This window comes from Notolabrus celidotus, chromosome 1 (assembly GCF_009762535.1).
Source record: "Notolabrus celidotus isolate fNotCel1 chromosome 1, fNotCel1.pri, whole genome shotgun sequence".
In the NCBI taxonomy this organism is placed as follows: domain Eukaryota; kingdom Metazoa; phylum Chordata; class Actinopteri; order Labriformes; family Labridae; genus Notolabrus; species Notolabrus celidotus.
The window spans coordinates 6,346,701-6,372,436 of NC_048272.1; the positions used below are offsets into that span (position 1 = coordinate 6,346,701).

Here is a 25,736-nt window from a genome sequence, read left to right on the forward strand (position 1 = left end):
GTACACTGCCTCCTCAGCTCAGTCCTGACAGCAGTCTGCCTCCTCCGGTACTTTTGATTTGATGGTAAAAGGACTCACTGCCACATAGATTCTTACTTTGGGGTGCTGGATGACCGAAACAGAGAGATTTTTTGAACAAGTTCTGCAAAAATGACTCATTTTCTGCAAAGGAAACCAAAGAAAAAGATACTGCATAACTTGGTCTACTGATCTGCCTGGTACAGGCTGGACATTTTTGCATGCCCTTTAAAAACTCCTCAAAGGTGTGAAAGTTTTCTGCTGATTTCAGTGCTCTATACTGCATCTGTCCATTACTCATGTACACTGGGACAAATATAGTTTCCTTCTTTGTCCTACTTCCCATCTGTACTTTAAAGTAAGAGACATCTGCCTTGTTACTTTATCCTCCTCCTTATGATGAAGCCTCTTTGTATTAGCCACCCGCTCTTAGTGATTAAATACCTGGATGATGAATCACTCCACTCCTATCAAAAAGGACAGCTTAATAGCTTACTCTGCCTTATGGTCATGCACACGCTCACACGCGCATAGACACACACACACACATGCAGGTGAGATCTTCAAACATCTTCTACATAAAGCCTGGTCTATACTGTGCACCTGGCGTCCATAACATCTGTTAAATGAAATATTTACAGTCCCCCTGCACTATTGTAAAAAGTAGATATTTGTTTTGTGCTGTTTTATATTCTGTGAGCTGATACATCTGCACTGGTGTTAAAAAGAACACAGTGCTCAGCCCATTTTTATGGCAAATAGACAAAAGAAAGGTTAGAAATGACAGGAAACAGCATTATTTTGGATGGCCACAATAAGTAAAAATTGTGTTTAAAGAGAGTTCTGTAGGTGTTGTTCCAGTTATTTATGTGTAAGCTTGAATGTACACCTTCAAAGAGTCTGCAGTCTGCCATTCCTCCAGATGCGTCCCTCCACAATCATGTTTTAATCCCACCTTAAACTTCGAAAAGACGTTGTGCCGTCGGTAGATCTCTGCTCATATAGAAAGATTTAAGCAAAGACTTTTTCGAGTAAAAGCATGGAGAAGCTTTCAATTAATTAAAGATGTGTGCTTGAATCTCAGATTGAAATTAACAGCTGCACTGACTGCAAATGACTCATTCCTGTTTTGCATTCCCGGTGTACGTGTGAGAGGCTCCTAGGTGAGTCCTGGGTCAGATGCATCAATAATTGAAGTTGTGAGTAAAGATGAACTGTTGCGGATTTCTTCTGCTTGCTTGTCTTATGTGATGAATCTTGATGTTCTCATTAAACTTTACTTGTCAACTCAGTACAGCCCAGGCTGCATCTACCTCTCCCATGCCTTATAGAGCGGGAAGTAACAGTCTCTAACTAGTAAAAAATGATACCGGCTAACCCTCTGTTGAACAGTGCATGGGAAGTGTCTTTCAATTTTCAACTGTTTGTTGTTTTGAGTCCAAAATAGCATTAAAGCAGCAGTTCACAGCGTTTTCTGATTGGGATGTCTTGAATTGCCATAGTCTCTATTCAACTCCACTAATGTAAGAGCAGCTTTTAACATAGGCTCTTAATGCAATGGTGTGTCCAGAGGGTTGGTCAGGGGTGGCGTGATACAAGGGAAAAAAACAAAAAAATAAACTGCTTGGCCAGCTCATTCGCCAACCCCAAAATTGCCACAATTTCTTTAGTTATGAATTGAAATTAGAGGAAACTATGATACCTTAGTATTTCATAAGACAGGTGAATAGGAGAGGAATGAATAAGTGTAACCAAAGTTTAAAAAATTGAACGTACCTTAAAATTGTGGCTTTGAACTGTCATCTTTTCTTTAAAGAAAAACACTTTATTTATAGCTTTTTCAGAAGACATAGAACATTCAGAAGGTTAACAAAGAAGAAGAACAATACCCCCCTACCCCATCCCATTCTACAAACAAAAAAACAAGACGAAATAAAAAACAAACAAACAAACAGACAAACAGACAAAAAGCAAAAACAAAAAACACACACATCATCTGTCTAGCACTCTAAATGACATATTGCTATGGTCATCCTTTTGTGCAATTATACTGTGTCACTAAAAGGCAAATGCATTGAGGTGTCATGTGGGTCTTCTAGTGGCCCTTTTCCATCATCCCGTCTTAGCCCTACCCTGCTCGACGTGACTCGGCTCTACTTGGTTTGTGTATCGTTTCCACAGGTGCGGTACCTTTTTTCAGATACCAGTTTTTCGTACCTGCTCTGCTCTGGTTCCAAGCGAGCTGAGCCAATACTAAAAGGTGACCTCAACGGACTGCCGGCCACTGATTGGTCAGAGAATTAAAAAAAAAACGACATCAGTACTGTACAATGACTGCAGGCAAAGTTTCTCCGTGGTCCACAGCCACAGACCGAGCAGCAAGTTCACCATTGCCTCCATGTCCTCCATTGTTTGTGATTGCTGTGTTTGTGTTGCGTTTAAAATGACATGAACGCAATTTTGCGCAGCTGTGTTTATGACGACCCCGCCCACCGTGAGTCGGTACTCGGGCTGGTGGAAAAGGTACCCAAACCAAGTAGAGTGGAGTCGAGTAGAGCTGGAACTGTGTAGTGGAAAAGGGACATAAGAGCCAGGATGTAGTCAAGGAAGGGATGCCATATCTGTTTGAACTTGGTTGGTCTCATATCTGATCCTCTCCATATATAAGGTACTGGAGAACAGTCATCTTTTTTTAAGTCATAAGAACAGAAGATTAATAAGTTGTAACTCTACCTGCTACAGTTGAAAACATTGTTCACAAAAATATATCATCAGTGCAGAACTCAAATTTTAGTAATTAAAGTAGATATGTGTATTGGAAACAGAAAGGTTTACTAGGTAATTCAGTCATGGATGTGTGCCCAGCTATCAAAGTTCTGTTCTAAAAACATTCTGTTAATGTTACAGATAATGTTTTCAGCAGGAAGTTTTCTTTGTGTTTAAATAATGTTCTCTTGTAACATTCTCTAAAAACATTAATAAAATGTTAAGTGACAACAGTGCTCGAATATTATGCCCTAATGTTCTTCAAACATTCTCAGGGGGAAGTCTTCTTTATGCTCACAATTTGTTCTCAGATAAGGTACTCTAAAAACCTTCAATAATCTGTGACCCAAAGAATGTCATCAAAACATCCGTGAAATGTTAAAGATAAAACATTCTATCTTTGTTCTACTGAAATGTCCCCGGAATATTCTTAAATAAAACATTTTGTGATTTGAGGCGTCAAAAACAGCCTGAAAATAGTCTTTACATGTTGCTTTGAGAATGTTGCTTCTTTGTTATAAGTAGCATTATGGGAACATTTTATGGAAAAACATTCAATAATCTTTTTCCTGAATAATATTATCAAAACATCATCTGAATGTTAAAGACAAAATGTTCTTCTTTCATTAAAAAAGTAACATTTTTTAACAGCCTTAAGATGTTCTTTGAATATTAAACTCAAAACCTTGTCTGTTATTTAAACAATATTATCAAAACATGCTCTGAATGTTAAAAACAAAATATTCTTCTTTCATTAAAAGGTAACAAAAAAGGAACATGATTTAAATCGATAACATCCTTAAGATGCTCTTTGAATGTTACACTCAGAACCTTGTCTTGAAACATTATCAGAACTTATAGGGAATGTTAGCCAATGTAGTGGGAACCTTCCCTGCTAGCTGGATGTGCACATACCCAAGGCAACCCTGCATAAAGCAGCCACCCCAATCAAAAAAGTTTGGACACAGCCCTGTTATAACAGCAGAACATATTGCACAAGCTTGAAGCAGAGGTACAGAAAAGTCTGAGAAAAGCTTCAGTTTGTTTATCAGAATTCAGGCCTTCTGCATTGGTGTGTAGGATTCTTCATCTATCTTAACCAACTTGATTCATCTTAACCCCCCTATAGGGGTCCTGACCTTAACATCAGGGCATACTATCAATCATCAAACCACTTTTTTCATCAGCATCCCAGAGACTACAGGTCGATTGTGTGGGCTTCAAGCACTGAATTCACCAAGTTTGAGTAATTTTAAAAAACATTTTCTTCAATTGACTTCTTAGCTGTATACTTACACTTCAATCAAAATACACTTTTTACAAATGAACAATTCATTTTACATTTACGAAATATGGGAAATGTGTAATGTCTCAGATGATTAGTCTCCATCATGTTGTTGTTTTCATGTACCCAAAGGGATACTGAGCCAGAGAGCAGGATGGGACACCCCCTATGAAGTCTAGACACTGTTGGTGGTGGTGAAGGAAGGATGCAGAATGAGCTGAGGAGCTGGACACTGATGAGATGGATTGGAGGTGACTGGGGCGGAGGATTGTTGTAATGCTCAAACTGAAACGACGACTGAAAGTGAAACACAGGAGAACAGTTTTAAATTCTTTGACAGCAGCAGAATGATCGGCTGATAGAGGTTGAGGTTAATCTGGTTGGTGCTTGAAAGAGCTAACACCCATAATTAGCTGATCACCGAGACTGAGATGGGGAGAGTGATTGATGTGAATGAATGGTGACTTAAGAATGTGAATGAATGAGTTGGAAATAGTCCTGCTTTAACTTAGGCTGGCTCCATTCGTGGAAGAAATCGTTCGGCTTTTAGAAGAACTTGCACTAGTTTGATATTTAGGAAACAGCCTTCCTTGTCTGTTTGTTTGCTTGTTTGTGTGTTGTTTGCTTTTTGTTGGATGAGAAGACTGATTTTGCTCTCTTTATTTAAAACGGAGTTAGCAGAAGTAGTTGGTTAACTTAGCTTTGCATAAAGAACAAAATCAGGGGAAGCAACCTGACTGTTAATAGGCGACAGAACTTTCTTACCAGCACTTATACAGCATTGATATCATATGCAATATCTAGTATTGGTTAATAATGCATCACTTTTCACCAAATTTAAATTTTGCAGTAAAATAAAAGTTAGTTAAGTTCAGTTGTTGAAGCCTGTTTGAAAAGCTGTGATGTTACAGATTTTGGTGCACCTGTCATTAGTTAGCTACATCTTGAATGTAAAGTCTGACAACAGTTTCAGGTATAAGATTTCATGACAGTGTTGTTCATGACAGTGAAACGTTTGCAAAAGACAACCAGCTAGGTTTTTCAGTCCTGGACTCACCTGAGTATTTTGTCCTTATTGACAGGCTCTCGGACTTTTAAGAATACACAAATGCAGGGCACCATTTGGCCTAGAAGTTTAAACGTATGCCCCATGTACTGAGGCTACAGTCCTTGTTGCAGCAGATGCTGGTTTGACTCCCGGACACCACCCCCCACTGCATATCATCCCCCAATCCCTAATTTCCACGTTTCCTATCACTCTTCAGCAGTCCTATCTATCCATTTGTCCATTATCTGTTACCACTTATCCTGTTGGGGGGTCGCTGGAGGGCTTGAGGGCTGGAGCCTATCCCAGCTGTCATTGGGCGAGAGGCAGGGTACATATAATCATTCACCAATCAACCTGACGAGCATGTTTATGGACTGTGGGAGGAGGCTGGAGTACTCAGATTGAACACACAAGCAGATGAGCATACAAACTCCACACAGATAGGCACCTACCCGTCCTGGAAATGGAACCAGGAACCTTCTTGCTGTGATGCAACAGCTCTAACTACCATACCACCGGGCAGCCCCAGTCCTATCTAATGAAGATAATATGCCAGAAAAATTATCTAAAAGATTAACTTTTTTAAAAGAGTCTTCTTCAGATCAACAGGAATTATGAGGATGGGTCTCAATTTTTTTAGTTAAAGAAGACCGTTGATTTTAGTGGAGACAATTGAGTAAATAAGCACAATACAAACACCTACTGAAATAAACCTATGACTACAGTGTCATCTTGCAATTTTCCCAAATAAAGCACAACTTGTCTGATTGCAGTGTAACCGTCGTTCTGCAGAGGCAAAAACCACTTTAGGAAAAATCGGAGCATCTTTTTTAAATCAATCCGTTCTGGCCCAGGATATTGTGTTTTTTTTTCCAATAAAAAAGGATGCAATTTAAAAACATGAAAAAACGTAATGCAAGCTCTCATCTCACCACATCCAAGATAACGTAACTTTAATTTCCTCACTAATATCAGTTGTCAGTCAAAGAGAAACACTAATGGTTTTAAAAAAAATGGAGGTGTATCAGGCTCCTTTTTTTTTCTTTTTGCAGTGTGATGGTGTGAAGATGAATAATGCAAAGCTACAATAAAAGCTCTGAAACAAAAGCACCATACATCCATCACAATGTTTTAGCCAATCACAGGCCTGGCAGTAATGATCTCTGAGAGACAAAGACGGAGGATCAATGTTTGATGAGCCAGTCAGAATGGGGCTCCTGGGAGGAGAAGGGACCGGTGAATACATGCAAGGGATTCCCCTCATGCAGGTGGAGCGAGCGAGAGAGAGAGACAGAGAGAGAGAGAGGAAGAGGAAGAGATGGATGAGGGGGAGGTGTGGTACAGTCAGCTTGAACGATGTGATTGGTGTTTGTAAAAGAGAAGCATAAAAGCATGCAGAGAATGAGGTGGGTTGTATGATAATCAGGAAGGAATATGAGGTAGGTTTTTACACGTACTGACTGAGGTGAATGTGAACAGAATACTCTTACTCACAGAGATGCTGAGTGTCTCTGCATTGATCCATGGCCTTTTTAATTGCTGTGGCTGCTACTCAAACATGGAGTGAAAGCTTCACCTCACTTTCTAATTGCTAATTGTATCAATGACCTTATCAGAAAAGGTTAGCAGTTGTGTATTTGAAAGACATTTCATTGTTTCACATCTTTAGCTGGTACATTATTGATTCACTCCCTTTGCAACGTTAATTACATTTCAGTTTATTCTGAGTGCTTTCCAGACAGTATCCATATAAAATACTCTGTAAAACTTGTTTCCAACATGATTAAATGTTACAATTACGTTAGATCATACGACCAATTAAACAAGCTGGAGCACTACAGCTTTAAGTTACAATGTTTGCAACCATCTGAATGAGTCATTATGACTAATTCCACAGGGATGAAGTGAGAAAAGCCTTTAATGATTTTATAACAGGTGAAAATGGATCCAATACCAAGAGGATACAACCTCTAAGCTGTCGGCGGAGGATTTTCAAGAGCTGATTGGACTGTGAATGTAAAATGACAAACAAGGCGACAGTGAAATGAAGGATTTGCCACATTGGAGAAACTAGATCACTGCTGTCTATGAGTTGCGTTGAAATCAATGATTAGATGACTTTGAGAAGAGAAAGGAGTTCTGGGTAACTATTGTCACAAAAGCATGCAGAGAAGATAATAAAAACACTTCCAGAATTTGAATTATTCTATTCACTGTCAGTGATTCTCAGCTCTAAGCCTTTTCATTCTAACTAATTATATTATTTTCTAAAAAGCCATGATTACATAGAATTTTTAAAAGTTCATTAGATAGCTGCTTGTTGTTTCAGTTTTAAGCAAACACCCCTTCAATAGAAGAATGGCCTTTTCATTTGCTGGGGACTAATTCTAGCAGAGGATTAAATTAGTACAATATGATGCTCTAATGAATATTTACAAAAACACAATGGTGTTTGTGCAATCAAGTCAAAACAAAATGAAGCACATATCCATGGTAAAAAAAAAGAAATATGTCACCTTCTGCAATGGTGTGATAGGACAGTGGTTAGAGTTGGACACTGGGAATAAAGTAAGGGATGATAGCGGAAAAGGGCCATGGGTTGGTTGGATATTTATGTTGATAAAAACAATTAAGTTTCAAATATTTTTTTAATGGAACGATCAATCAATCAATCAATCAATCAATCAATCAATCAATCAATCAATCAATCAATCAAACAATCAAACAATCAAACAATCAAACAATCAGACTCTATTTATAAAGCGCTTTTCATACAATGACATTGTAACACAAAGTGCTGTACATAAAAACAACTAAAAATAGAATAAATTAAGAAAAAGATCCAACCCCTAGCCCCGTCCACAAACCGACCCCACAATCCTAAGGTTAAGAACACAATATATGCAACAATAATAATAAAAACAATAGAAAATAAATAGATAAATAAATAAATGAAAAATAAAAGAGAAGTTGCTGAACGAACTGAGGAAACTCTCTCATGATATCTTAATGAGGAGACACTGGAGGTAAAATAAGATGTTAAAAATCAACACAGGAAATTGAAATCACCAAAATAAAATACATTTCTAAGATAATAAAACACTAAAATATGAAACCATTAAAATAACATAAGATGCTATACTTAAATAAATAAATAAGTACATAAATCAATAAAGTAGAATAAATGTGACTCAAATTTGAAATAGATAATAAATACATAAATAAATAAAACTATTAAGAATAAAAATAAAACTCATTTAAAAGCAAGACTAAAAAGGTAAAAAGGTAGACAAAAAACTATTGCAGAGTTTCACATGTCACAGTTGTTTCACAGGTGTTTCAGGTCATTAAGCTTCATACATTGTTTATGTCCAGTAATATTTGTGTGTACATGCATGTATGTTGTGCTCAAATTCTTGAGTCTTCTTTCACATTAGCAGATCATTTTCAGTCCTCCTCCCACCCAGGACCACTCTCTTTGTCAGCTGGAAATGTGATTTTAGGGAAGCCTGACTCCCATTACCTGAGCTTCCTCTTAACCAGCCTCCAAGTCATTCCACATGGGATCTCCAACCTGCTCAGCCAGGCTCAGGGCTGCATATACAGTAGATGACCTCCACTCTTCAACACATGCTATCGCCTGGGGGGATATTACCATATTAATGCTGCACTCCACTCCTGGGGCAAATGAGTGTCATAAAAAAAAAATCTTACTGGATAGCAGCTTTCTCAAACCTTGCCGTTATCCCTCTTTCACTGCTGCCCACGCTGCCATCCTCTCCGCTTTTTGTTCCTGCCCTCTCGCATCTGCCATTTTCTTGTTTCTTCTTTTTTTCCCTTCAGCCCCCACCCACTCCTCCCATTCCTTCACACAGTCTGGTGTGGAGTGTGTAAGAGGCTGGCTGGCTTTACACTCTTGAATTAAAAAGGCCATCTGGTAAAGAGTGAAACAGAGATGGCTGCATAGGAGGAGAGAGGGAAAATGAGAGGCAGAGCCTGTCTTTGAAGTTAACTTGTAGATAGAAACCCAAGTGGAATATTACATCTTACGTGTAAATATTTATCCTAGCATCAGGGATTTACACAAACACACTGTGTTATTAGATGGCATCATCATGGTCTAGTGTGAGGGAAGGAAACAGAGACATACTCTATTGCTTTCTAACACTTTCAACAACATTCACTGTTTTAAGAAAATACTCTGCAGATTTAAAATGTAACAACATCACACTAATGACAAAACAGAAGCGGGAGCAAGCTTTTGGTTAGCTTAGCTTAGCATAAACCCTGAAAACAAGAGGCCTCTGTCCAAATGTGACAAACTTTCCAACGAGCTCTTACTCAAACATCAAACATTTGGACAATACAAAGATTCTGGCACCTCATAGGTCAAGAAATGAATAATATCTTAGCCACTAATCTAGAAAACAATCCATTATGTATGCTCCTTGGAACACAAAATTGAAATATTACTAACAAATATAAAAAAATCTTTGTAATATTTTAACATTTTGTGCAAGGAAGTGCATACTCTTGAACTGGATAACAGACAAAGTCCCTCATAAAACACAGTGGCATAAGTTAATCCTTGAATATGTCTCTCTTGACTACTTAACTTGTGTGTTGCATTCTAAAGACGATGTATTTCATAACACTTGGGAGCCCTTTATATTCTATGTCTGAGTGAACGTTTCTTCTGTCTTGTTAGGGTGTTTGTGTAGGACTAAATATGTACATATGTTTGTAGGATGATGTCGTATCCAGGTCTCCTCTCAAATGTCAATTTTTTGCTGGATTTGTGAGCTGAGTGTTTTGTTTTGCTTTATTTTTGTTTGCCCTGTTTGTTTGTTTTAAGGGAGTTGTCCCTGTGTTATTTTTTTTTGAAAGGAAAAGAAAAATCAATAAACATACCAAACATCAAACATTAATTTTGATTGTTTGATCAGCAAAATGACAAAAGTATAGTGTGTTTCTCCTGTGGGGCAAAATGTACTATTTTAGGGCAGAGAGCAGGTCTTTGAGTACTAACAGAAAATGTGACTTGTTCACCATTTAACTTTCACTTCCATTTTAATAATTAAACAACAGTCGAAATGAATGCTCTGAATAAATGCAATTAAATGTGAATGCTGGGAAGCAAACTTTGATAGCTTTAGACAGAGGTAGGTTAGGCTAAGCCAGCAAACTAGCTTCCTGTTAGCTAACTCCAGAAATATCAATCTTTAAATGTAACTCTCAGCAAAAACAGAAAGCAAGCAATTGTTTCATAGATTTTCAGTTTTTTGAGTATGAATGTCTATGTAACAGTCTCAAAGTGCATTTAAAAATGTTTATGTTCACATTTTTAACATAAAACATAAAACAAGCACTTTCTCTTGATTTAAAACAAATGTTTTGAGTATGGATTTCTACCAGATTGTCTCACAATACATAAAAAGACTGAATTAGTTTCTTAATTGAAGCAACCTGTAGCTTCCTAGAGAAAGTTGAGTTCGCTAAGCTTTCATGAGGTAATTTCAATCTTTCAATGTAACTCTTGGAAAAAGCAAAATTAGAACAGCATTTTCCTTTAAATGTCAAACTAGTGATAACTGTTGAACCTCCTATTTAATTGTCTAAAATCACAGTTTTAAAACAGCATGTAATGCTCTTTAAAACTGTACCATGTACTGACCTTTTCTGCTTTGTCTTTGCAGTAACCAAACATTTTAAAAACAGTTTCCCAAAGATAATGTGTGTGCTCTCATAATGGATTGGATATTGTAGTTTACCGAGCAAAGACAGAGAGAACTGGAGTCCATAGATGAGATGAAGGTGTCCTTTGGGAATGCGTGATAGGGGAGGAGACTGACAATGTGTCAGCCAGAAATCCTTTTGTCACCACTCTCTCTTGAGGCTGTGTACCTAAGTGCTTTACCACTCTGATTGCCCACATTTTTACACTGTGTAATTCTATTGAAATAAACACATTAAGAGCGCTTAAAGGCCAGACTTGAAGTTTATTTTGCCATTTAGGCATTTGTGACGTGCGTAGCAATGTATTAAAAGCTGCACACATTCAGAAATAACTCCCCAAACATTTGAACGCTCTTGTTATACACAACTGGGTTCCTCAGCTTGGCTTGGATTCTTTCATATGTGAGGAAAGTCATTGTGGCTTGGCCCATATGCACAAGCTGTTGCAGGGTACTTTCACTTGTTGACATGCTGTCAAGGGAACAAATGTACGTAGGACATCCTCATGCTTATTTTGTTTGGAAAAGAAGCTTTTAAGTTCCACTGATGGTTCATCAAGTGTAATGCAACATGTTACATCTTATCTCTTATTGAAAGGCAACAGTGTTTGCAACAGAAACTTCTCTGGGGAAATACATCTTTTATTAAAAAAATGATGGACAAGAAGGAATACAAATGGATAATAGATAAGACATTAAATCTCAGCCAATTTGGAGTTAGACTGGTGTAGTTATTGTTCTGTTTGAGATGTGTTTCGAAGGCAGAATATGTAAAGCTCTGACCAGAGTCAGATCAGTTTGGTCAGCTCTCAATGCAAGCTTCCCAGATCTCCCACAGGACCAGTCTGACCATGAAGCATGCATGGTCTGACTGGCCCACTTGTCCTGGTCTGTCTTCCACTTCCTCCTCACCTCTCTCATCTACTGGCAAGTTTCCATGGTAACAACAGGGAGAAAGAGAGAGAGAGGGGAGGAAGACACGAGAAAATACAGAGAATACCCCACAGAATATAGTCTACAGTGCGACTCCTGTTGAGAACTCTGTGTTGTTTTAAGAGGTGAGACAGTATTGTTTAACCCAAACAGAGACATATGGATTTTAATAACCTCAAGCTACAGTTAATTACTGCATGTCAGCCTTCCTGACTTGTTGAGACAGTGGATATGAGGCAGATAATTCTGGCTCAATAATTCACTCAGATAAACTTCTCCCACATTCACACTCTGCTTAATTAAGCCCCTGGGATTCGAGGGAACCGACACCGAGTCTGAACAATATTCTCTTCTGTTGGTAATCCATACATGACCTGCTTCAGCTTTAACTCCTGACATGAGTCAGCTCTGACGCTGGATTAATGACAGATTTGATTGTCTTTTAAAGGCTTATTCATTTGTCATACTGAAGTATATATTTACTGTTCTAGACAATGGGCTCTCAGATGGTTTTATACCAGGAATGAGAACATTAATAAAAACTGTGAGTTTATATGGGCATAAAAAAAAACTTAAAGCACCTACTTTAGTATCTGGAGGGACCTTTTAATATTTGGTATACTGACCTATAATTTTACCTTTTTAGACAATTCCAAATAAAAGCAGCAGGTCGATTTGGGTTTATTTGGACTTAAAGTAATCCAACTCAAAGAAATATTGAATGACATTTTAGGGAATACACTACATCTAACAAATTGCTTGCACTGCAGAATAGATTTAGTGCTCACAATATCCAGTCAATTCTGTTTTGGATTAACACGGTGACCCAGATGTTGCATATATTTGTTTTTGCTCATAGCACCAAAGAATCGTTTTAGTATGTCATCTAAACCTGATGCTGCATGGATTGTGTATTGCGGTTTATACAAATGAAAATAAGGACAGAATAAGAAAAGGCTCTATAACTCAGACTTCACTTTGCAGCATTTCCCCAACAGAAATGAAACTGTCTTTCACCAACATGTGTTTTAGCTGCACATGAGATAGGTGTGTGTTCTCTTGAAGTTGCATCTTGTTTTTTAACGAAAATAAATAATGTATCAAATCAAAGACGGAGGAACAAATGAATAAGTTTACATAGCTCTAGATGAAGTTACACTAATCCAATATGTTGGAAGCAAAATGAATACTTCAATACTTTTCTTTTTATTTGCATGTGGATCATGTTTCACTTGTGCTCGCTTTGCATTTTTTTTGTTAACTGTGTGAGAAGTCGATGTGATTTGACATTAAATTCCTCCGGGACACAATTTGTTATCTCTGCGGTGTACAGGAGCATGTGCACATGAGATTACGAAAGAGATGTACAATCATATGCCTCAGAAGGGAAATATCTTAAGGTTGACGGACAATGAAACAGGAGGGGAGGAGAAAAGGCTTTTGAAACACAAAACAAACACTCTACAGAGAGCCTCTCACAATGAGGGGACGACCCTGTTCTGGTTGAAAACTGACCTTGGTGAACTCTTCTCTGATTGTGAACTACTACTTTAATACTTATGCTTGTCGAGGCAGATGGCTGTTCACCATTTAGTCAGGCTCTGCTTGACAGATCTGCCTGTTTAAAGGATTTTTTTTATATTATGTGGATTCATTTAGGTATCTGTAACTAATATAACAAAGATTACAGTCTACTCCTTGTCTTTATTGAAGTGTCCTGAGATAACCGTTGTTATGATTTGGCACCAATCAATAGAAATTGATCGATTTTATATATATTTTGATGTAAAAAAATTAGCACCTGTGTTTGCCTCTACAAGTAAATTGTCTTTGTTTTTCTTTTCTGCACATCATTTCAGTCATCAATAAGCATCAGAGGAATTTGATATTTACACACTTGTTTAGATGTTTAATATCTTAATAGGACAAGTCAGTCCCTGGCAGTCACAATCTAAGTGAAACAAAGGGCCTATTGTACTCCAGCTCAAAGGCTTTGACTGAATTTCTCTCTGTTTGATCTGCAGGCTGAAATCTACCAAAACCCTGAAGAAGAGAAGGGGGAGGAGGAGGATGGCACTGGTGCTGTAAATGGCCTCTGTCAGAATAAAAACACTGGTGCTTTGAGAGCTGGTGCTGCTGCACCTCACTGTACTTTTCTTCAGAACCGCCGTCATCAAAAGCAGAGCAGACGCTGACCAGAAAACAAAGGCGGGGACGCTGACCTCGCTCTGCCCGGGGATATGTCATTGGGGAGGTCCCCTGTGTTGAGGGTGCGCCCTGTGCCCCGACCCCTCTGGCTGTCCCACCTCAGCCTGCTGTGCATATGTGTGTCTCTCTTTGCCCAGGCTCCCCAGGGTCTGCCTGTGGTGGGTTATAACACTGACTCCAAGAGGGAGATCACACTGGATGGAGATTTGATGATTGGCGGCCTGTTCCCTGTGCACCAGAAGGGCGAGGGGGCAGAGGACTGTGGGAAGATCAATGCTCAGAGAGGGATCCAGAGACTGGAGGCCATGCTGCTGGCGCTGGATGAAATCAACAGGGATGAGCACATCCTGCCTGGGATCAGACTTGGGGCTCATATATTGGACACTTGCTCTAAGGACACCTACGCTCTGGAGCAGTCTCTGGAGTTTGTCAGGGCCTCGCTAACCAAAGTGGATGACAGCGAGTACACGTGCCCTGATGGCTCCTACGCCATTCATGATGACGTCCCTCTGGCCATTTCTGGGGTCATCGGTGGCTCCTACAGTGATGTCTCCATTCAGGTAGGAGCTAATCACAACACACCATCCAAAACATAAAAACCCCTTCCTTTTCAGTTTGCTGCTGAAGATCATCATTTTTATATGACATTGAAAAAATATGTTGGTGAACTGCTACATTAATTTCATAAGACAGTGCAATTATAGAAAGTGTGTTCAACCATCAGCAGCTACACGGAGTCCGAGGGCCAAACAGAGAGAAGAAGGAGTACAAGCCAGAACAAGAATGTGATTGATGGTCATCTAAACATCCATTTAAACCTAAGTACCATGTGCAATTACCCCCCGTGAGATGTTAACACAGGGACTTAATGAGTATCGGTTCCGCAAGGAAGATCTGTTTACCTATACCCCCTTCTGCTTGGCTGATCTAATTTAGACCATCTCCTCCTCTTTCCTGGTAATTCACACTTCAGCAGCCATCCTGTTACAGGCAGACGTGCTACAGATGTTGTGCTCAGGACGGGCTGACAGGATGACTAGTGACGGCATGATTTCTCTCAACAGCAGCAGCCGTGCTCCTTTCAACTCACTCTAGCTGATAGGACGAAAACTCAACTAATTGTGTCTCTGTATCTTAGCTGTAATATGCCTGCCATGTTGGTGTAATTTCAAGTCATTGTTGAAAAGTGACAGGGTGTAACGTGAAATTAGATTTAGCAAATATCCACAAATATACATGCCTCTAAGCATTAACTTCATTTCATCATACCGACTCAGTCAGCTGGAGGAGCGTGTCTGCTGCCTCGGGGTGAAGAGCACGGTTCGCCTCACTCCAGACCCGCATGTCTCATGTTGCAGATAGATTCTTGTTTGAAGACAGGAACACACTTCTGCTGCCCATCCAGAGAAAATAATTGGTTTAGGATCACTGATAAACCATTGATAGTTGAGAACACCCTGCCAGTGCCAGTGTGGTGTGAACGGCTTTCCCCAGTGGGTACTTCAGGACAACAGCCAAACAATAAATTAATCAAAATGAGCGGCTGCTTCAGTGTTCATCTGCTGTCACACAAATGATTTCTCAAGTGTGTACTTAATTCTGTGTCCTGAACATAACAGCAATGTCTTGACCATGAAATACAACATTGTCTTCATCCCGATGAGTGAGTACTTCTGTTAAAAGTATGTTAGGCTTAATATCTCCCCGTCGTACTACAGCTCCTCAAACATCTTTGTTTCCTGTATAAATGCTTGGTCTCCTTGCTGACATAACAAAAATGGCAAAAAATACAGTACAGTACAGTGATGCATTACGCAGGTAAAGAAAGAGCTCCTGGGAAATGAGTCCTATATTAGGACTCCTGGTGAAAGGACAGTTTGGAAATAAAGTAGTTTGATAAACGAGCTGTAATTCTAGTGGAACCCTGAATCTGGGGCTCCTCAGAGAGTGCCCTTGTCTTGCCGTAATTTATGGATGTACTATTACAAGCCTGAGGTCTGAGGTCTGCCCTAGCTGCTCACTGAATCTCCCCCATCAGTGGAAGAGCACCACAGGATGCCGTTCTCATTCTCACCGTGACTAAACCTCTATATTGTATTGCAGTTATAAGGTGTGCAAGCGCTTGCTCTTTCTCCTGGCTGGTTTGTGAGCATCTAACCGTGGCAGCCAACTACGGTCACAGTTTTTAGATTGGACCATTTGCTTGCAGCGTCTTTTTTCATAACTTGCAATAGTTCTAAATTAGTTTAAATCAGATAGTTATGTCCTCTTTAACTTGTTAGACTGACTTTCCTTGTCACTTATTGAATCTACCTGGTGTTCAGCAGATTTCCTGTGCTAAATGTGTCTACACAGGTGTTTTTAAGACAAACGATATCACACAGGTATGAATAAGGGGCCTGAGGTTGTATGGTAGTTCCGTTTTCTGCTGATACCATCGCCATACAATGTTTCTGTCCCTTGATGCTGCCTGGTTTGTGCATAATCTACAGCCAGTCAGACCTTTGAGTGAACCAGCCCAGCTGCAGGAAAGGTTACCCTGTCTGCCCTTCTGTGTAGACCACAGGCGGCAAAGAGGGACATGTTGTTCACCTCAAAGGGAAGGCCGTTACAGGACAACTAACAATATTAGTCTCAAGATCCTTATCACCATGGCGACGTGGAGGAACATGGTGAACTGACAGGTGGTGAGAACGCAGAGTGCTGTCTAAATCTGTCACAATGAAGGAGTGTGTTGCTGTGCTGCTGGTGTTGTGGTGTGACAATCAGAGAGACGGGGGCAGATCTGGCTGCTGGCCTGGCTGTGCTGGCGTTACATGGGCACAGATTGAGTAAAAGTGTGGAGGCGAAGTTCTGTGACGTTCTCGGGCAGGCTAGGTCCTGCCTTCCCCCATCTGTGGTTTGCTGCCGGGCTGTCTGGTGTCTTGGCAGAGACGTTCCCGCACAAAGAGGATGTGGAGGGATCGAACTCAAGATCATGTTTCACAGATATACTGAGACAGTGACAGGAGGATATGATCGCGGGGGGTGAAGTAAATACAGTGAATCACATGGCATCTTATGGCAATGCAGCATTTCACAATTGAAAGTGTCTTAAGCAGTCACAGGAAAGTTTGTGATGCCATCTGGACACTGAATGAGTCTAACTGTGTGGAAATATTTATGTGGTGAAAGTCTTTCACATCTTGCCCTGTGGTTTATCTGAACAGCAGGTTATCAATGCAAGGTGTGTGATAACCTTGTGATGACAGGTAAATTCAGTGTCTTCATTCATGTTGAAAAAGCTGAAGCACTGACAAGATGCATGTCAAGCTACACTTAAGAAGATTGTCAGATACTACAAGCAGATGTGCGTGAATCTTAAATAATCTCCATAACAGTATCAGCCAGCGTATGGTACATGGATTTTTTTTCTGTATATTGCAAGGCAAGGCAAGGCAAGTTTATTTGTATAGTGCATTTCATACAAGAGGGCAACTCCATGTTCTTTACATTAAAACATTAAAAGAGTTGGTAACATTCAGACAAGCATTAAAGAATGCGATTAAAATGACAAATATAATAAAACAGAAAAGAAAAGGAAAAATAGAAATATATAAAAAATAAAAATAAAAATTGCATTTAAAATGAGTTAAAATAAGCTAAGATAGAAAGGCAGTGGCCAATAAGAACGTCTTAATCTTTGATTTAAAAGAGGTGAGAGTGGGAGCGGACCTGCAGCTTTCAGGGAGTTTGTTCCAGATATGTGGTGCATAATGACTAAACGCTGCTTCACCATGTTTCATTCTGACTCTCGGGACTGAAAGCAGACCAGTACCTGATGACCTCAGAGGTCGAGATGGTTCATAAAGTAGCAGCAGATCAGCAATGTATTTTGGGCCTAAACCATTCAGTGCTTTATAAACCATCAGCAGGATTTTGAAGTCTGTTCTCTGACAGACAGGAAGCCAGTGTAGGGATCTAAGAACTGGAGTGATGTGGTCTACTTTTTTGGTCCTTGTTAGGACTCGAGCAGAAGCATTCTGTATGAGCTGCAGTCGTCTTAATCATGCATCTTAATGGAGGGAACAATGGCCTTCTCCTCAGAGTCCTAAAGGTGTGGGTTAATCAGAGATGTATTTTACACCACAATTACAGCTCGGGAACATCTAGCCTAAGGGCTGGCTCCTGATTAATACATGGAAGGGAATCTCACTTTTGTTACCCCGACAGCAGCCTCTGCCGCTAAATATGACTCACTTGGTAAGAGAGCATCCCAGAGGAAAAGACATCAGAATCAACAGGGCGCATTAGAAAAACAACACCTCTGGAATGTCAAATACTCAAACGCTCACCGAACTATTCTCAGGCATGAAATACAGACAGAGGAACATTCCCGAATCCATCTGCAAACAATGAAAAGTTACCTACCTTGATGTTTCACAAAAATGGCTGTCTTGAGGTAGAAATGTGCCTTGTTTCAGGGTATGTGAAGGCAAGTTGAAGTGTGTGATGATTACACTAGTGAGTTAGCTCAAACATTTTAGCACTCTGTCTGAGATGTGGTCATTTTTCTGAGACCGGAGACTCCAGGATACAAGCTGGAATTTAAGGATATAGATCCTTATACCGAAACTCAGGTTGACATCTACAGACTAAACTGTGTGAGCAGCATAATAAGGTACATTTATGAGCTTTCAGCAAGCTCTGAGTCCTTTTTTCATCATCCAGAAACAACCCTATTTATAGAATTTCCTTCATCTGCATGGTAGACTGTGCCAATCTGTGGTGCACACATGAGTCATACAAAGGGTTTAAACATGGATACACACATGACAGAATTCATGCCAGCGAGAACAATAATGATGAAACGTATCAGTAAAGCCATGCAGTGAAAATGTATTATTCATGAGTAAAAGTAAAGAATGTGCTTCAAAAACCGTAAATAATTCACATGTGATTGGATTATTCAGTGGCTTGGCAGAATCCTCTATTTGTGCAAGTTGAAATACATATCATGTCCACTGCACACACCCAATTACTTACCAAGTTTAAGGAAGCAGTCACAAGATGGCGTAATATTAGCTGGATCCAAAATTGGCTTGTAATGTGAGATTTTAGCCGATTAAGAACTTCAGGAGTTCCCTGCTAGATGTGCTGGAAAAGGAATGATCATGTACCAAGTCAAGAAGGGAGTAGCTGAGTTACTGGCATTTTAAATGAATGGAGGTGCATATCAAATCTTAACATGTGCTGCAGTCTGAATGGTTGCATGGCTCAGGGGACCTTGAAAGACTACTGCAACATAAAGAAGATTCATATTATCTTGCAGGATGAGGGGGCAGAACCTGGTCAAAAAACAACCTTCCTCTAGGTATCTCACAGTTCATATTCACACCCTGTTAAAGCTGTTGCCAAGCAACTAAATCATAAGAAATAAACCAGTAATGATCTGGTGCATTCCCTGACTATACACCATGCGTGCGCTGTATGTCAATGTGCATGGCCCGTTCTTGTGTATGTGTTTGTGTTTCAGAGCCCTGCAGTGGCCATATAAGTGTGATATTGAGTGGAGCTAAGGACTACTGATCTGGGAATACAGTGTTATTGCTGTAGAGGCACACTGAGACACTCCTATGGGACAAGCAGATGGGCTTTTCATGTAGAAAAAAATCATGACATCTCTACAAAGTAGACCTGATATTTCCTGGACCAGGACACTCTGTCAGTCCATGTGTGTTACTTGACTATCGGCCTATATCTGCGTCCCTTCTCACTTTCTTTTCATTCCTTCCTCTTTTTTTAACCATCCTGTGTTCAACAGTGTGTTATCAAATCAAAATAAGCGCAGTGTTTGAAATGTGCTGTAGCTGTGCTGCATCTTTGAAGCACACTTTAAACAAAGAAACTGTGATTCTGTTGAATTTTTAATCAACTATACATGTAAGGTAAGCTGCATGCTTCTATAAAATAAAACACTGCCCTGGTAATTTTCTTGAGATTTAGAAAACTGTCAACTTTTATCCACATTGTTTTCATGTTTATGTAGCTTTTACTGTGTGTCATACGAGTGTATTTGACATTTCACATGGGCAGTGTGACTTATTCTTGCTCGTGGTGTTGGCTGGGGCCTTTGGGGTATCTCTTTGGAAACAAAATACGAACGCTGGAAATAACGATCCTGTTTCTCGGTGTATCTGTGTCAAATGCAGCGACCAGGTACTGTATGCTCGTTTTGCTTGGGAGGAAACCACTTTCACAGTAATCGGCTCAGAAACACAACCTGCTGTGCAAAGCCACTCTGGGCCACTTCTTAATTCTCTTAATTAAATAAGGTGCTGTCTGATGCAGGATGATCCCTCCAGCTGAGTGTGAGACACTGTAAGTTATATTGCGGGGCTAGAACCTCAGGCATATATGAGTACAGCTAAGCCACACAGAAGAGTAAAAACCTGATTGGCTTTACATTAAAGTCACATTTCATACAGGATGGAAGATTTTAGAAGTCTATGAGTTTCAGAATTTCTTTATAAATGTATGTATGATAAAATACTAAACATCACAAATATATTATGTGGAAAACAAGTATTAAATGAATAAATAAGTCTGGTACAACTTGCACCAATTTCGACGCAATATGTGCTCAGAAGACTTTCTTGGAAATTTAACTTTTACATTAATAAGAATTGTTTTCACTTTAATATGTTTCCAAACAGATAAATGTAGGTGCATATCCAACAACAAACCCACCAATACCCATACGTAATAGGGCAATATGGGCCTTTGTACACAAAGTTAGTGTCATTCATGGGGAAGATGTGCAGACTGTCGAGTCGTACAAATATCTGGGAACTGTGTTTGATTCCAAATTGAAGTTTCGATGTCAAAAGATGCTAGCAAAGGATTTACCTCCTGAGGAAGCTGAACTCTTTTAATGTCAGTAAGAGGATTCTAAGTAACTTTTATTGTTCTTTTATTGAAAGCCTTTTAACCTTTTCTTTTATCTGCTGGTTCGAGGGCTTACCTATCAAAGAGAAGAACAGCCTGCGGAGCATTGTAAAAGTTTGCTCCAAGATGACAGGAATTAAACAGAGAGACTTGTGTTCCCTCTGGGAGAACCAGGTGCTGAAGAAAGCGAAAAACATTATCGGCCAGCCATTACATGTCCTTCGTACCGAGTTTGTACTGATGCCTTCAGCTCGCTGTTTTTCTGCACCCGTGAGAAGAACTAATCGGTATTCCAAATATTTTATCCTGTCTGCTATCAGGCTTTTAAACTCAGATGGCAGTCTTTTTAGTCATTTTAAATAACATTCGTACGACAAGAGATTATATCGTCTTTTAATCGTTGTTGTATCTTACTGTTATTTATTTATTACATTAACTTATTGCTGTCCTCCACAGACCCTCTAGTCCCATGTACAGACCCGGTGCTTGACTTGTGACTTGTAGCATGTATATATGATGGATGTGTTGTAGATGTTAAATGTTGTATGGTTGTTGTATGTTAAGCTATAAATGAATTGCCCTTCTTGGGATCAGTAACGTTGTCTGAATCTGAATCTGAATCTGAATAATATCAGCAGTGAGATATATCAGTTGTGCTCTAGTTAAAACATAACTCAACCAATATAGGCTGTGTCTTGAAATCTATGTGATCACACATTTAATAAAGATGCAGGTGCAGAAGGTTCTGATAAGATTTAAATCCATGCCAGAAACAACACGTGTATATCTTAAACAGAGGGTCTTACCTATTCAGCATTTTTGTACAAAGAAGGCACAAAACACACACATGCAGGTCTTTGTGTGTGTGGGACTTGTGCTCTGTGCACTCACTTAATATGTATGCAAATCAAGATACAAATTCCTAAACCTCCTTGAAACCTTCAAGAAGGCAGGAAGACACCAAACCTCACAAGCACAATTTGCTGGACAGCAATGATTGATATTAACTTGCCATACAAGGCAGCCTCAAGTGCATTGCACAGTTTCGGGGGCTCTGCCTCTCTGGTGTGGTGCCACCTTCACCTCAAGGTTTTCTTGTCCGCTCTTCTTGTTCTCTAGTATCACAAGCTCCAGGACTTCTCTGCTCCTTTGAGCTCCTTTCAGATGAGATTCTGAAGTAAGAATCTCCATGCAGATCTTACTTGTAAGTATGAGGCCCTTGAGTAAAAGTGCAACGCTCAACTGTGGCAAAATAATCATTTTCATCCCTTGCAGCCATAAGCAATCAAGCTGAATAATGTAGTATTTGCTGTGGTCATTAAACCTGCATGTCCATAATGCTGCATACTGTATCTGCCTCATGTTATGCTCTCTAGACTGACAAAATGTCACTCACAGGCTTTGGCAGGTAGAAGGGTCTTGGCTTAGCCATATGAACATCTATACAACCATTTCCACTAAGCCCATTGTACGGGTGACATGTTTGGCACTGTTCTGTATAACAACCTTAAGCCACATGTAAGTGGATTACTAAACTGGCATAGTGCTCCTTTCAATACCCTGCAGGGAAATTACTCATTTACCACCACAGGCATGGCCCAATCTCAGGAAAATGGATAAACAACCTATCATTATTTTCTATACTTGTACCTATGTGGGAAAATATGTCACCCAATGAGATGTAAAATATTGTGTGAATAATGTTTCGGTGTACACACAAAGATCCAACAAAGAAAATGTTTCACAGATATTAGACCCTCCGCTGAAGATTCAAGTGCAGTATGAATATAAATCCCATCAGAACCTCCCTGCAGGGGCCTTCTCAGCCTGAACCAGATTGTGTCCGTGCATGCTAGAGTGACCATAAAATGTATATCACAGCAATTTGATGTATTAATTACCTTGTTTTAAAACCACATACTGTTCAGTCAGCATTTATCAAACAAATCCTCAAGCATGTTTGAGGCCATAGATTATCTATACCTACAGATCTATTCATATGTCAGTGCATGTTCTCAAGATCAATTACCTGCAGGTTTGTCCTTCAGGTTCACATCCATCAAAAAGACAAGTTATTTTTGACTTATTGATATGAAAGTATTTGGGGATTACAATATGTAACGATAAGTAGTTTGCCTTCAAGCCAACACTCCTCCATGTTAGCTTTCATTTATGTACAGTTTGCACACTTGTTTAATGAGCCTCAGAGATCAATATTTTTTTGAGGGATATCACATTAAGGGTGGGAATTGCTTGGCGATTCAACTACGCAATGATCAATATGATAAGATACTATAACATACCATACCATATGAAAAGATGCAATGAGATACATAAAGATAGCTGATAAATGGCTCAGAACACAATAATATCTCAATACAGTGTTTCTGCAAGAAAAAAATGTATTGCATGACAATGATATCATAATACATCATGTTATCTGATTGACTGAGGAATCCAAAATGTCCGTAAAGGCACAGTGCATGATTGACGTATTTGTTCACTGAACTTTGGTTTCACAGAGATTAAACCATATGCATGCTTTAGTCTAAAAATAATGTTTAAAGAACTACAAAAAAATCATATAATTAGTGTAAAATGTACATATTTCTAGATAAGTCTGGATAGCTTATTTCTCAATCGGCACACACTGTGGGGGGGCTTCAGAAACAAATGGGTGACGTCATGGATACTACATACAAATAGGTCGTAACCCTCATGTAGGACTCATTGCAGGTGAGTGCAGCTCTCTCTGCAGACTAGATTCCTTTCTTATTCTCTTGTCCTAACATAAAGAGCTTGAACAGAGTTGTCTCTCTTTCGTCCTTTTGGTTTTGAAAGTAGCTAGTGCATCTCTCAATTTCTTTGCACTGCTGTGTGGCATTGACCTCCTGTCTTTTACTTCTACAATGAAAGTGTCATCTCTTCTTCAGCCAATTAATGATCCCCATTTATGTCTCAATCCGAGAAGTCTTGAAGTAGTGACTTGGTGAGTCAAATTTGCAGGGAAATTGAAATAATTATTATAAGAGATTAAAGGTGACATATCATGCAAAATCGACTTTTTAATGGTTCTCTACCTGAAATATGTTTCCCTGGCGTGTCTACAAACTCCCCGAAAATGAAAAAAATCCATTCTGCCCCTGCTGAAACGAGCCATTTCAGTTTTCAGTGTTTTTCATACGTCATAACGTCATCGAGTCTATAAAACGAGTCAGAGCTCGGAGCTTGTTCAGCCCATAGACTGTATAAAATACAACTCAACCCCTCCTCCGTTTTTCATTACCTGCACACATGTGTGCTAACAAGGAGCTTAGGAGGGAGGCATGCTAGTTGTAGGCTGTCTTAATAAACACAAATATTGGTTTTACTCCCCACGTCTGCAGATTTGAAGATCTAGTGGATGATTTTTATTTTTCATGGAAAAGTGCTAGCACTAGTTAGCATAGCCACATAGCTACATGTTCGTAGCTGTGTACCAAGACACACGTCGACGTACTGATAAATAAAACAACAAGAGACACAAAATCTGTGACCAGTCGTTCAGAAAGGTCCTGCTGCAGGCGCCTCTCCATCAGGATCAGATTCTGGATCAAATTCAGAGGGTTGAAGTAATGCGGGTCTTTGAGCAGCCGTGTATATTCAGCCAACATGTAAACATTAGATCAACGTGCTGGAGAGCCGAGGCCACATCCACTTCCTGAGGGGGCATGGTCAGAGAGCTCATTCTCATTTAAAGGCACAGAAACAGAAAACAGCCTGTTCTGAGCAGGGCTGAAAAAGAGGGGTTTACAGGCATGCCAAAATCTGATTTCAAAGTGTTTTTTTGAGCAATAAACTTTAAAGACATGTTTTGGGGACCTCTTAGACCAACATATTTTGATGAAAAAGAGCATAATATGTCACCTTTAAAATAACCGTATTTGGGGCTGGTGTATCAATAAGTGTGTCACACAAGTCAGGATAACCATATATATTAAATTGCCGTATTAATATTTGTTCACACCCACATGGTGAGTAATAGCTGAGCCCTGTGGAAAGGGAATCTCTTATTTCTGTGCACTCGCGTCAGGAAAAATCATAGATATAGGGCTGGAAAAGGAGCATTTTCAGTCAATAAAAATTTTACCCATTTTTCCACAAAAGTGTCTGCAGTCAGTAAGTGATCTGTATGGGGAGTACTTCCTCACCATATTGGAAAGAAAGCCTGGAGTTGTTGGCTGCTTTCGCATTGTGTGTTTGACATGTAAGGGTCGAAGACTGTGTGGGTTCACACAAGGTTCACAAAACTAAATTCAGGAAGTGAACTGAACTCATTAGAAAACTCATCATAAAACATATTTCAGATCTTTTGTTATGGTAAAAAAAAGTATACGCATTTCTAGGAGAGGATCCTCATGAGGATTTTTCAAAGTGGGCCTTGCTTCTGCAGCTTATAAAAAGAATCCAGTGAAAATGATTAATCAGATAGTGTTTATGTGTCACTTGCCGCTTTAAATCTTACTCTGATTACTTTCAAAGAGAGCAAGCGTGAGGCTGCCAGCTGTTTCACCACATGTTGAGAAAGGCTGTCAAGGCAGTTTAAGGAGGGAGACGATTCTAAGTAGAAATGTGATTATTAGCCTGTCTGCATAATCAGGGATTTCTCCAGCTGACCAGAACATCTCAGGGGAAACCAACCTTTGAGCTGATATGAAATGCTCACTCATGCGTTTCAACAATCTAGATGTTCATTTTGTTACTTCAGATGCTACACAGGAGACAAGTCAGAAATAGCTCTCATTTGGAACCGGTGAATCTGTTATTCCCTGACTAC

At 39.5% G+C, this 25,736-nt stretch overlaps 1 protein-coding gene across 1 annotated transcript in view; it reads left to right on the top strand.

Annotated features, from left to right (window-relative positions):
• The window catches only part of grm2a (glutamate receptor, metabotropic 2a), a 38,527-nt gene that overhangs the window by 1,796 nt on the left and 10,995 nt on the right, over positions 1–25,736 (top strand). Inside the window, exon 3 of the mRNA XM_034706789.1 lies at positions 13,810–14,553. Coding sequence (XP_034562680.1) covers positions 14,026–14,553 — 528 coding nt within the window. The 5' untranslated portion in view covers positions 13,810–14,025. The remainder of the gene's footprint in view (positions 1–13,809; positions 14,554–25,736) is intronic.